The following is an 11,803-nucleotide window of genomic DNA, read 5'->3' as shown; positions in this document are numbered from 1 at the left end:
AGGAGGAAGCCGGCTCAGGGGCACTGACCTCCAGCCGCTGCACCTTGTCCCGCAGCCTCGCCTCCGCCACTTCCCCACCCTCCGCCAGGCCTCGGGCCTCCTTCAGCTGCTGCTCCAGACCCAGGATGCGCCGCCGGAAGTCGTCGTTTTCCTCCTGGGTTTCCCGAAGCGTGGTTTCCACAGCCGTCNAGAGAGCACAGGGGAGCCAGGCCACAGCAGCGGCGCTGCCCCTGAGAATCCCAGGCCTACGAGGCGCGGCGGGGTCATCAGGGCCTCCCCGGCCACCCCCTGGCTGCTCTGAACTACACACCTAGGACCATGATCTGGTCTGTACATACCCACGGCAGGGAACCTCCGTGCCCGCCAGAACCCTCATCCTGCACCGCCTGAGCCCTGTGCCCACTCCCCTTGCCTTAGAAGCCTCTTCACAGTCCTGTCTCAGCTGCTGGAGCGTCTTTTGTAGCTGCAGGTTCTGCTGTTCCAGCCCCCGGCCTCGATCCGTCTCGGCCCGCAGCTGCTTCTCCAAGTCCCGCTCCCGGTGGCGCCCAGCCACCTCCTGGCTCTGCTGCTCTTCCTTCAGCTCCTTCAGTTCCTGCTGTGTCCGGCGCAGCTCCTACAAGCGACGGGGGGCAGTGACAGGGCACGGAGAGCCAGTCTGGGACAGGAGACTGTGTAGCAACCGGGACTCTCACTTGTCGCTGCGTGAACGGACGTTGGTGTGGCTACTGGGGCGGGGCTCAGTCGGTTGAGCTTCCAACTTCGGCTCAGGTTGCAATCTCGATCTCAAGGGTTTGCGAGTTCGAGTCCCGCATCGGGCTCTGTGCTGACCGCTCAGAGCCTGGAGCCTGCTTCAGATTCTGTCTCCCTCTCNCCCCCCACAAAACATTAATAAACAGCAGTAAAAAGAAATTAAAAAAAAAAAAAGATGGTGTGGCTACTTGGGCAATTGGTTTGGCAGTTTCTCAAAAAGTGGACCCATTAATTCCATTCCTAGGTATATATCCAAGAGCACTGAAGACATTTTGGGGGGAAACATGTTACATGAATGTTCACAGCAGCATAATTTCATGAGAGCTGAAATATAGAAATGACCCAAATAACCATCAGTTGGTAAACAGATAAACAAAATGTCGTATGTCCATATAGAATATTATTTAGCCATAAAAAGTATTGAAGTACCAATACTTGCTACAACATGGGTAAACCTTAAAAACCATTATGCTAGGTGAAAGAAACCAGACATGCAAGGCCATATGTTATTGGAGCCGGAGTCTGTGATACCTGCCTATGAATAGTCAAATCCATAGAGGCAGAAGGTAGATTACTGGTTGCCAAGGGCTGGGGAAAGTGACTGCATATGGGGTTCTTTTTTGGGGTGATTTGAAAATGTTCTGTAATTAGATAGTAATGATGTACAACTTTATGGACATACTAAAAACCACTATGTTATAAAAGGATGAATTCTGGGGCGCCTGGGTGGCTCAGTTGGTTAACCGTCCGACTTTGGCTCAGGTCATGATCTCACAGTTTGTGGGTTTGAGCCCCACGTCGGGCTCTGTGCTGACAGCTCAGAGCCTGGAGCCTGCTTCAGATTCTGTGTCTCCTCTCTCTGCCTCTCTCCTGCTCACACTGTCCCTTTCTCTCTCAGAAATAATTAAAACATTTAAAAATAAATAAATAAGTGGGTGAATTCTATGGTATGTGAAATAAGTCTCCATAGAAAACATTACATGGAATAGATGACGGTGTGGACAAAATAGGACTGGCTGTTTCAAAAACAAAAGAAAATACATTGAAAACCAAAACATGCAGCACGATAAATAGTGGTGCTGCTTTTATTTCTTTCTTATTTTTTAAATTTGTTTAAAGTTTATTTATTTTGAGAGAGAGGGAGCACAAGTGGGGTGCAGGGGAGAGTGGAGAGAGAGAATCCCAAGAAGGCTCCATGCTGTCAGCATGGAGCCCGATGTGGGGTTCAATCTCACAAACTGTGAGATCATAACCTGAGACGAAACCAAGAGTCAGGTAGTTAACCAAGTGAGCCACCCAGGTGCCCCTATTTCTCTTTTAAAAAATTAAAATATTGGGGTACCTGGCTGCCTCAGTCAGCAGAGCATGTGACTCTTGATCTTGGGGTTATAAGTTTGAGCCCCACAGTGGGTATAGAGGGAGATTATTTCAAAATAAATTTTTTTAAAAAAAATTAGGAGGGGTGGGAGAAAAAATTAAAATATGAACTCTGGTTCTAGTTCTTCAGCTACTAGCTACTTCTGAAATTCAGAAAGCACCATAAATAGACTGAAATATAATATATTGTGAGTTTTCGATGTAATACACTAACAAAACTACAAAGAAAAAGAAAAACAGGGGCACGTAGGTGGCTCAGTCGGTTAAGCATGGACTCTTGGTTTCAGTTCAGGTCATGAACTTGCAGGTTGTGGGTTCAAGCCCTGTATCAGCCTCTTCACTGACAGTGCAGGGCCTGCTTGGGATTCTCTCTCTCTTTCTCTCTGCCATTCCCCTACTCTCTCTCTCTGTCTCAAAATAAATAAACTTTTAAAATTTTTAAAAAAGAAAGAAAAAATCAGCACAGTGTATGGTCTACATTGGACAAGGTCCATTTTCCTTATTAATACTTTGTTATTGAGTAAGTATCAATAAAACGTACTTCATATGAGTAAATGAAGCACTAAGTATTACTTTTTAGCTTTTGAGCTTTATCTCACAGAATTAATCAACTGAGATTGTCCAGAGGAATTATATAGACTAATATAGCAAACAGACTTCAGACTATCCTTGATATTTGTTAGCTTCATATTAATATAGTAAACTTTTAAGAGAACTTTTCATTTCACAGCCACTGAAGTATATTTGGTTTAGGTTTATTATGTTTTTCTCGACCACATATGTGCATAAGCTCAGACTTTTATTTATCTGGAAAATCATTACTTAGAGCTATACTTCTTTACTCATTTAATAAAAACAGTTACTCTGGTTAAAATCAGGCAGTCTTATGGTAAAGGCATGATAAACAAGCACTGATCAATAAATACTTGTTAAGTAAGCGCCAACTACGTATCCATGGAGTGAATCAAAGAATTATAAACTTAGAAGACTCCTCAGGAGGCCATAAATGCCAATTCTCTATACAAAAAAAATATTTTCTAAGTTTCTAAATCATCCAAAATAATTACTTGCTTTCTTGTCCTTCATAAAGTAATACAAGGAATATGAAGAAATTATTTATATTTACTTCAATGTGATGACTTTGTCATTTATAAAACATCCGTGCAGGATAAACCATTTAATTCCCTGGGTCTAGCTGCTATGGTCTCCAAGCAGCCTTTAAATGACAATTTGGCTTTCTGAGTAGGTCAGCCTGCCAGACCAATACGAGTATTCCAGTCTGTGTGACACTTCACATTACGAGGCGATAAACTGGCATTCTAGCTGCAAATGTTTTGTAGATGTAGGTAAAGACTCCATATCTCCCCCACCCCGAGGCAGAGCAGCTCTCAGGATGCTGACCGAACTCCAAGCTTGCAAAAATGACCCTGGAGTTTCACAAATCCACCGAAATGCTGCTCCCCATGAGGTCTCTGGGGAGGTGGCCAGCAGCCTCTGGCTAGAACCCAATCTGGCCACCAAAAGTCCTTTACATCAGAAACTGGCATGTTCAAGATAGCAGCCTAGCTGGATGAGAACGTGTGGGGGGAGATATGGCCAAACAGGTCCTGAAAACCCAGCCCACAGAAGGCCGCCCCAACAGCGTAGAGGCCGGGTCAGTGTCCACCACCCCGACCTGCCCTTCCACCCTCCAATTCCAAGTCCATCCATCTGTCCATCCGTCCTTTTTCCTTCATTTCTTTTTTTAAAGTAATCTCTACACCCAATATGGGGCTCAAACTCACAATCCTGAGATCAAGAATCCCATGCTCCACAAACAAAGCCACCCAGGCGCCCCTCCAAGTACCTTCTTGAGCTCCTCCATGTGGCGAGTATCTGCGGCACCAGCTCGGGCCTGCCCCAATTCCCTTTGCAAGACCTCCATCTTCTCCCCAAGCTCCTCTTCCATCTCCTCCTTCTCCATCCGCAGCTGCAGGAGTCTGAGCCCAGTGAGGTGAGTGGAAAGGGAAAGGGAACAAGATCAGACCACCTTCCTGGGAGAGGTTAGCAGGACAATGCAAACTACCTCCCCAGAGGCCAACAGCCTGGGCTTCCACTCTCAGCAGAGCAAAGGGCACAGCGTGGGTAGAAAGGAAGCAGGATGTAGGAACATGGATAAGCATTCTCGGGAAAGATACAAGGTCCTCACTCCTGCTTGGTGGCTCTAAGCTCCTCCTTGTTCTTCTGGAACATGCTTTGCCAATGCCCTGTCTCCTCAGAGGTCTCCTCCAGCTCTCTCTGCAGTTCCCGCACCAGGGTTGACATCTTCTGCCTTTCAGCCTCTAATGCTGCATGGTCCTAGGGAAGGGGACAGTTGGGGGCCAGGAGGCTCAGATCAAAGTGTCAGTGTGTAGAAGGGGAGGCCCAGGCCCACGGGGCACCATGCCAGCTGCAAACCCTCATCCCCCATCGGTGCCTGGCGCGATGCTAGCAGTGAGCTCTTCCCAAGCCATGGTCCACCCCACTGTCATGGGGAGGAACCTCCCCCAGTGATTTCCCCACGGCACCCTGGTCACTCTCTCTCACGGTGGCCCTGGCCTGCACTCCCTCTCTCTGCCCTTGCAGGTTTCCTGGCCAAGGTGTTCACTACATCCCACATGTGTCCTTTAGAAGGAGTTGCAGTGACAAGTAGAAAAGTCTCAAAACACCACAGCTTCTCGGCAGCCGGTCCTGGCAGGGGGCGAGTAGGCAGGGTGCGCCTGCCTCTGGCAGCCCCTGCTCCATCACGTGCCTGGGTTGCATCCTGCACGCTCCTGCGGAGCTGCTCTGCGTCCCGCTGGTACTGCTGCCGGACCTGCTCCACCTCCTGGTCGCGGGAGGCCACCTCCTCCTTCAGGGCCCCCTTCAGGGCCGTCAGCTCCCGCTCCCGCAGCCGCAGCTGCTCCTCTACCCGCTGCTTCCCCTCCAAGACCTCTTCCAGAAGCTCCCGGGTCTCTAACAGGTCCTGGGGAAATGAGGATGGAAGGTATGGACATGACTATAATAGGATCCGCCTTTCTATTCATTCAGGCAGCCAATCAAAACTACTTAGTAAGCACTTCATACCTGTCAGGCTCAGTCCCAGGTGCGCTCTGGCCTCTGAGATGCCAACTTAGGAGAGAGGAAATTCACCATTCTGGGATCTAACCCCCCACCCCCACACACACCCCTGTGAATCTGTCTGAAAGCACGCTAAGGGGTGCCCGTAATCAGCTACCTACTGCCCAAACTTTGGGAAAACCGGAGGTGAGCAGCCATGCAGGCGCTCTAGCGGACAGCAAGTGGAGGCTGGGGCTGCCCCCTACCTTCATTAGCGCCTCCTTAGCAGGCTCAGGCCCCTGGGCCCGTTTTAGCTTGTCCTGCAGCTCCATCACTTGAGTCTCCAGCCCGTGTCGTACCCTTTCACCCTGGTCCACAAGGAGCTTCATGTTCTGGAGCCTAATAACAGTGGATAACGCTACTAAGTTCTAGGAGTCAGGCAGCTTTCGACGTACTTTACGTGTATTGATTCATTTAAACCTCCTTGAGTTTTGTTCAAATCTTAATGAGGCCTCCACTGTTTCTCCACTGATCTGCTTTAACCTACCCTACCTATCGCCTTCTCCCATGCTACAGGTTTACTTACCTAATATGCTCTTTATTTACAGACCCCCTGACCCCCACTAGAAACTTTCCTTCTGGAGAACAGTGCTCCGCATCTGAACGGTTCACTGATGTACCCCGGGAACCCAGATCACTGCCTGCCACATGATTCACTGCAAAAACATCTGCTGCATGAACAATCTGTGAGGTAGGTACTGTTATTAACCCATTTTACAGATTTAGGGCCAGAGGCAGAGAGGCAAATCCAGGTAACCTAACTAAGGCACTATCACCATGAGTGATAAAGTAAAGAGAAAGGTCCTATCTGTAAGCTGTCTCTGTTTGCCCCTTCCAGCTTTTAGAGATCTCCCCCCTCCCCTGCCCCATCTCTCTCTCCCAGGGGGCACCCACCCACTCTGGCCCCCCACATGTACCACCAGCGGCACTCACTCTTTGATGCTCTGCTGGGCCTCCCCCTTCCTCCTCTCCAGCAGCTCCTGCAGTCGGCTACACTCTTCTGCCTTCTCCTCCAGCTGCCGCTCCAGCCCGACCCGGGATGGCTCTAGCTTCTGTCGCTTCTGGAAAAGGCGAGGAGAGTAAAGCAGGTGGAGAATAGGAAAAACCTCTCAGAAGGACCAGGAGTAACGGGAATGTCTAACACATGAGGACACTCACTAAATGACAGGCACTGTACTAGGGACCCTGTGCTTATTATCTGCCTTTAATACTTCTCACAAGCCTCAGGACTTGTGATGGTTTAAGGTACCTCCACTAATCCTCTGACATTCCTTTCAAAAGGTGAAGCCTCTTTGCTGGAGAATGGGGTGGACTTAAGGACTCTCTGCTAACAAAGAGAAAAAGGAAGAAGTGATGTATAGCTTCTGAGACTAGGTCCTAAAAAGGCATTGCAGCTTCCAATCCTTACCTTCTCTCCTAATCAGTCACTCTGAGGAAAGGTAGCCACCATATTGGACCCTCGACCGCCCCGTGAAGAGGTCCACATGGCAAGGAGGTGAGGCCTCCAACTAGGTGGTCTTCTCATGACCAGCCCCAGCCAATACCTTGCTTGGAAATTCATAACAGACCCTGAGGCAGAACTACCCAGCTTAGGGGGTGCCCAGGGACTCAGTTGGTTTAGTGTCCGACTTCAGCTCAGGCCATGACCTCACAGTTTGTGAGATCGAGCCCTGCATTGGTCTCTGTGCTGACAGCTAGAGCCTGGAGCCTGCTTCAGATTCTGTGTCTCATTTTCTCTCTGCCCCTCCACCACTTGTGCTCTGTCTCTCTCCGTCTCTCAAAAATAAATAAATATAAAAAAAATAGATTAAAAAATTTTTTTTAAAAAGAACTACCCAGCTCAGCTGCCTCCAGATTCTGGGCCTCAGACACCAGGAGACAACTGTTTCAAGTTGTTAAGTTTTGAGATAACTTGTTACACAGCCATACATAAATAAGAGTCCAATTATCATCCCCACTTTACAGTCAAGGAAACAAAGGCTCAGAACATTTAAAGAACATGCCTCAGGTCAGTTACAGAGCCAACAAGTTAGGGTACCAGGATTTGAACTCACTTTGACTCCACAGCTGACCAGGACACTAGATTGCTTTCCAGGAAACAAGGGGTGTTACAATCCAACACTTACAAGCACCAACTACATGCAAGGAAGTACCGGGAGAGGTGGAAGCAGGATGTATTTTTTTAACACATGAACTTTAGCATAAGACTGACCTGAATTTTCAAATTCTTCTCTGTAACTTACTGGCTTGAACACTCCACCCCTCTGATCATCAGTTTTCTCTTCATGAAAGTGTCCACAACGCCCAACTTACAAGGTCCCTATGACTAGGACACATTACCTGGGTTATCCTCAACAAGCAATGGCTACTGTGTACTGCCATCGCTGTACCATCAATGAAAAGGATCAGGGTGAGGAATCCACTCACGGCACACGTGGCCAGTGAGCAGCAAAGCCGGGAGGGAACTTCCAAAGGAAATGGAGGGAGGGCGGTCAGAGCCCGGATGAACGTGCTGCTGTCGCTGAGCTCCAGGGAGCCCCAGACGTGCTTGGTGGGACGGGCACATGCCCTTGCCTCTTGGGTCACAGAAGACACGAGCGCTTGCCCCGTTGCTTGCAAGAGCGGCCGGGCCACGGCTCCTTCCCGGTGTCCCATGTGCCTCCTACACCCCATCTCCCCTCACCTTCACCTCTTCATCCAGCTTTTGCTGCAGCTCCTCCACTTTTCGGGTGAGCTCACCCTGCCCAGCCCGGTTAGCAGAACCAGAAGTCATCTGCCAGGGATATGGAGGGAAGGGGTGAGTCCGTGCCCAGATCCCAGATCCCGAAGAACAGAGCCCTGCCCCCTGCTCCCTGCCTCCACTCACCACCAGAGGCTGCATCTGCTCCAGCACCAAGCTGACCTTCCTCTTCACAGACATCTCGCTCTCTGAGCTCCTGGAGGGTAAAGGGACAGGAGCAAAGCTGAAGGGAGGGAAGAGGTGGCAGAGAGGAGGGAAGGGAGTGCTCAGGGCAAGGAAGATGAGGGACGAAACCGGAAGGGAAAGGAGGGAGGTATGTGGCCACCCCGTTGGGAGGGCCCCACGCACCCCTCCCTCAGGATTCTGTAGATGGTGGCCTTCACGTGGTCCATACTGCCGGGTGGGGCAGCCTCCTGCTGGTCTCGAAGGAGGTCCGGGGTTGATTTGAACTGCAAAACATAAACCCCAAGAAAGAAGAAGATTCAGCCAGAGGCACGTGTGGCGTTGGGTTGGCCCAGCGGCGGCAGGCGGACACCACAGGCATGACACGCGGACCCACGGTGACAAACTCGCCTGAGGCCCGAGCAGCGGGCCCAGGAGACGTCCAAGCAGGGAAGCCCCTTGCTGCAGCTGCCAGCCATGTTCTCCCTGACAAGCGGACCATCTGTGTGCTAGAATTTGCAAACGGTTTACTTTTAAAACAGGCTTAACCTCATCTCCAAGAAGCTGCCCCCTGACTCAGTCGCACTCGCGAGTGGTAGACGAGGCCGGGAGGCTGAGCAGCTCGCATTATACTTATGCTGCCGGCTGCCGGCCAGGCAGGAGCCAGTAGCCCTCTCACTCGCGAAGGCGATTTCAAAGTCCGTCCGATTTCCGTGGAAGTATCTCGAACGCGAGCGCATCATCTATTGAGTAGAAAGGTACGGAGAACGGCCCAGTAGAGACTGTCTGCTTTTGGTTATTGGAATCGGCAAGGGGCCCCGGGGCTAGTGGGTCAGGGCTCAGAAGCCCGGGAGGGCTGGGGTCTCACCTGCAGCAGGCCGGGGTCCTGGGCTCTCCCCTGCAGCTCCTCCAGACTCTGAGGAAGCCAGTCCTGCGTCCGACGGGCCCGGCTAAGGCCGCCGGGAGGGCTGTGGCTCTGGGCTGAGCTGCCCACGGGGTCGTCCAGCTCTGTGCCAGGGGCCCCACGGAGGGGGGACAGGCGCTCCCGGTCCTTGAGGGCGGCCCGTGGGAGCCGGTTGTCCAGGCTTTGGCTCCGCTTGCGCTGCTCGGGCGCCAGGGTCCGCAAGCGCCGGCCGGTCCGGCCCCGGCTCTGCCCTCCGTGTCGACTATCAAACTTGTTGATGAGAGAGTCCACTGAAGATAGGGGAGCAGTGTCAATGGTGCCGCCCAGCGCGGCTCCGGGAGGGGCCAGCTCCAGCAGGCTGGCACTGCGGGCACTGGCACTCACGGGGGCAGGGCCTGCCAGGGAGGCCTGGGACCGGGACCGGAGGAGCCTCCCGTTCCCACAGGCCCCGGACTCCTCGTCCGAAAAGCTGCCCTGTGAGCGTGCAGGAAACTCCTTGGCGTGAGAGTAGGAGCGCTCCAGGGGTTCCGAGTCAGAGCTCAGAGCTCCTGCGGCCCCTCTGCCGTGGGTCCCCTTGATCTGGACTCCAAAGGAGTCACTACCTTGCTCCCCACTGTTGAGCACCACAAAGGGCTGCCCAGCAATGCCCTGCACGCGCACAGCGACCCCGTAGGAGCTGGCTCTCGCATCCTTGGCCGGACGCCGTCCACCACGACGAAGGGTGCCCATCTCCGTGTCACCCACTGGGTCTGTGATGAACCGAATCTGGACTCCATGGTCTACGGGGCCCCGGGGCTCAGTCATGGTGGACGCAGGCTCCATGAACAAGAGGGTCCTAGAGAATTAAGAAAAGAGTTTAGGCTGAGGGACTGGAGCCCAGACACCTCCACCTGTCCAGCTTTTGTGCGGCTGGCTGCCTTGTCATTTCTTCCGCGTACAGCAGTGGTTCTCACATTTCATCTGAGCAGCAGAAGTACTCAAGGGCCTATGAAGATGCAGACTACTGGACTGTGTCCCCAGAGTTTCTGATTCAATAGGTCTGGATTCGCATTTTTAAAAAAAAAAATTTTTTTTTAATCTTTTTGAGAGACAGAGCATGAGTGGGGAAGGGGCAGAGCGAGAGGGATGCACAGAATCCAAAGCAGGCTCCAGGCTCTGAGCTAGCTGTCAGCACAGAGCCTGATGCTGGGCTCAAACCCATGAACAGCCAGATAATGACCTGAGCCGAAGTTGGACGCTCAACCGACCGAGCCACCCAGGCGTCCCATATCTCACTTTTTATTTTTTATTTTTATGTTTATTTATTTTTTAATGTTTTATTTATTTCTGAGAGAGGTAGAAAGAGAGACAGGGTGAGCAGGGAGGGTCAGAGAGAGAGAGAGACACAGAATCTGAAACAGGCTCCAGGCTCTGAGCTAGCTGTCAGCACAGAGCCCTACGTGGGGCTCGAACCCAGAACTGCGAGATCCTGACCTGAGCCAAAGTCTGATGCTCAACCAACTGAGCCACCCAGGCGCCCCGTGGATTTGCATTTCTAACAAGTTCCCAGATGATACTGATACTTCTGGTCCAGAGTCCAGATCTTGAGACCCACTGACTCGGAACAATCCATTTCCTCTAATACAGTCCTAGTGGGCTTGGCTTTGTCAAGAGTTTAAAAAACATTTTTTTTTTTACGTTTACTTTTGAAAGAGACAGAGTGTGAGTGGGGAAGGGGCAAAGGGAGAGAAGGAGACACAGAATCTGAAGCAGGATCCAGGCTCTGAGCTGTCAGCACAGAGCCCAGTGCGGGACTCAAACTCAGGAACAGTGAGATCATGACCTAGGCTGAAGTTGGATGCTTAACCAGCTGAGCTGCCCAGGCGCCCAGGCTTTGTAAAGAGTTTAATGATCTCCCTTCATCTTTGCATGTACACATATACCATCGAACCCCAACCCCTACTGAACAGACAACCTCTATCCCAATGGATAAAAGGGGCCCTCCACTCCCAGAGCTCATTTAAAATACAGAAGACCCCTAATGCCGTCCCGTTTCTGGGAGAATAGCAGAGATGCCTCTAGGTTGCGGAAACTGAGGGCTAAGTGAAGAAAGAGATGGGAGAGGAACTAGGTTTCTACATGTATCTTTTCGTCCCTTTCAAATCTGGAACTATGTAAATGAATTGCTTATTCAAAAAAAGATTTAAATAACTTTCAAGAGTGCCAGTCCAAGGGGCCCTAGATTAGGCAGACTTGTCCCACCTGAGGGCCGAAGTGAAGACCACCCATGGACTAGTTCCTCGAGGCCACATTAGCCTGAGATTAGTGTCAACAAAAGGAATGTATTCTAGGTCTGCTCTGGCTCCAGGAACTGGGGAGGCAGGTTCTCCTTCTCCAAGCAAACAAACACCCTAGCTTCCCCAGCCCTGCGAGTCATCTCCCCCAGAGATTGGCACCAGTCCGGAGGTGGAGCACTAGTGTGGCAGACAGACACACAAATGTGCCCGGCCCAACCTCCCAGGGGGGGGCCTTGGGCCAAGGAAAGTTGGCAGGGCTCCCTTCAGGGACTGTAGGTATGCTAGGAAGCCCAGGAAACTGGGGGTGAGGGGGAAGGGAGTGGCCTCGCTCCAGGTGAGAAAGGGCTTGGTGGGAAGAACATTCCTAGCATTCCCAGCCCTTCCCCTCCAGAGAAAGGAAGGAACTGGGAGGGAGGAGCCCTTTTTGGCAATGGTTCTTCCCCTTCTTAGTTTTGGTACGCCATTGGAGGGGTCCAT

The 11,803-nt window shown here is 51.5% G+C and overlaps 1 protein-coding gene across 1 annotated transcript in view; it reads right to left on the bottom strand.

The window, feature by feature from the left end:
- The window catches only part of CGN (cingulin), a 25,743-nt gene that overhangs the window by 8,522 nt on the left and 5,418 nt on the right, over positions 1 to 11,803 (bottom strand). The window contains exons 2-12 of the mRNA XM_077772606.1: positions 9,015 to 9,885; positions 8,333 to 8,433; positions 8,111 to 8,180; positions 7,928 to 8,017; positions 6,178 to 6,305; positions 5,451 to 5,583; positions 4,898 to 5,110; positions 4,316 to 4,464; positions 3,974 to 4,106; positions 384 to 613; positions 29 to 224 (exon numbers count right to left, since the gene is read on the bottom strand). Of these exons, the coding sequence (XP_077628732.1) occupies positions 29 to 224; positions 384 to 613; positions 3,974 to 4,106; positions 4,316 to 4,464; positions 4,898 to 5,110; positions 5,451 to 5,583; positions 6,178 to 6,305; positions 7,928 to 8,017; positions 8,111 to 8,180; positions 8,333 to 8,433; positions 9,015 to 9,872 (2,301 nt within the window). The 5' untranslated portion in view covers positions 9,873 to 9,885. The remainder of the gene's footprint in view (positions 1 to 28; positions 225 to 383; positions 614 to 3,973; positions 4,107 to 4,315; positions 4,465 to 4,897; positions 5,111 to 5,450; positions 5,584 to 6,177; positions 6,306 to 7,927; positions 8,018 to 8,110; positions 8,181 to 8,332; positions 8,434 to 9,014; positions 9,886 to 11,803) is intronic.

This window comes from Crocuta crocuta, unplaced genomic scaffold (assembly GCF_008692635.1).
Source record: "Crocuta crocuta isolate KB4526 unplaced genomic scaffold, BGI_CrCroc_1.0 scaffold415, whole genome shotgun sequence".
In the NCBI taxonomy this organism is placed as follows: domain Eukaryota; kingdom Metazoa; phylum Chordata; class Mammalia; order Carnivora; family Hyaenidae; genus Crocuta; species Crocuta crocuta.
Note: the sequence above shows the minus strand (reverse complement) of the source record. Positions and strands in the feature narration are given on the sequence as shown.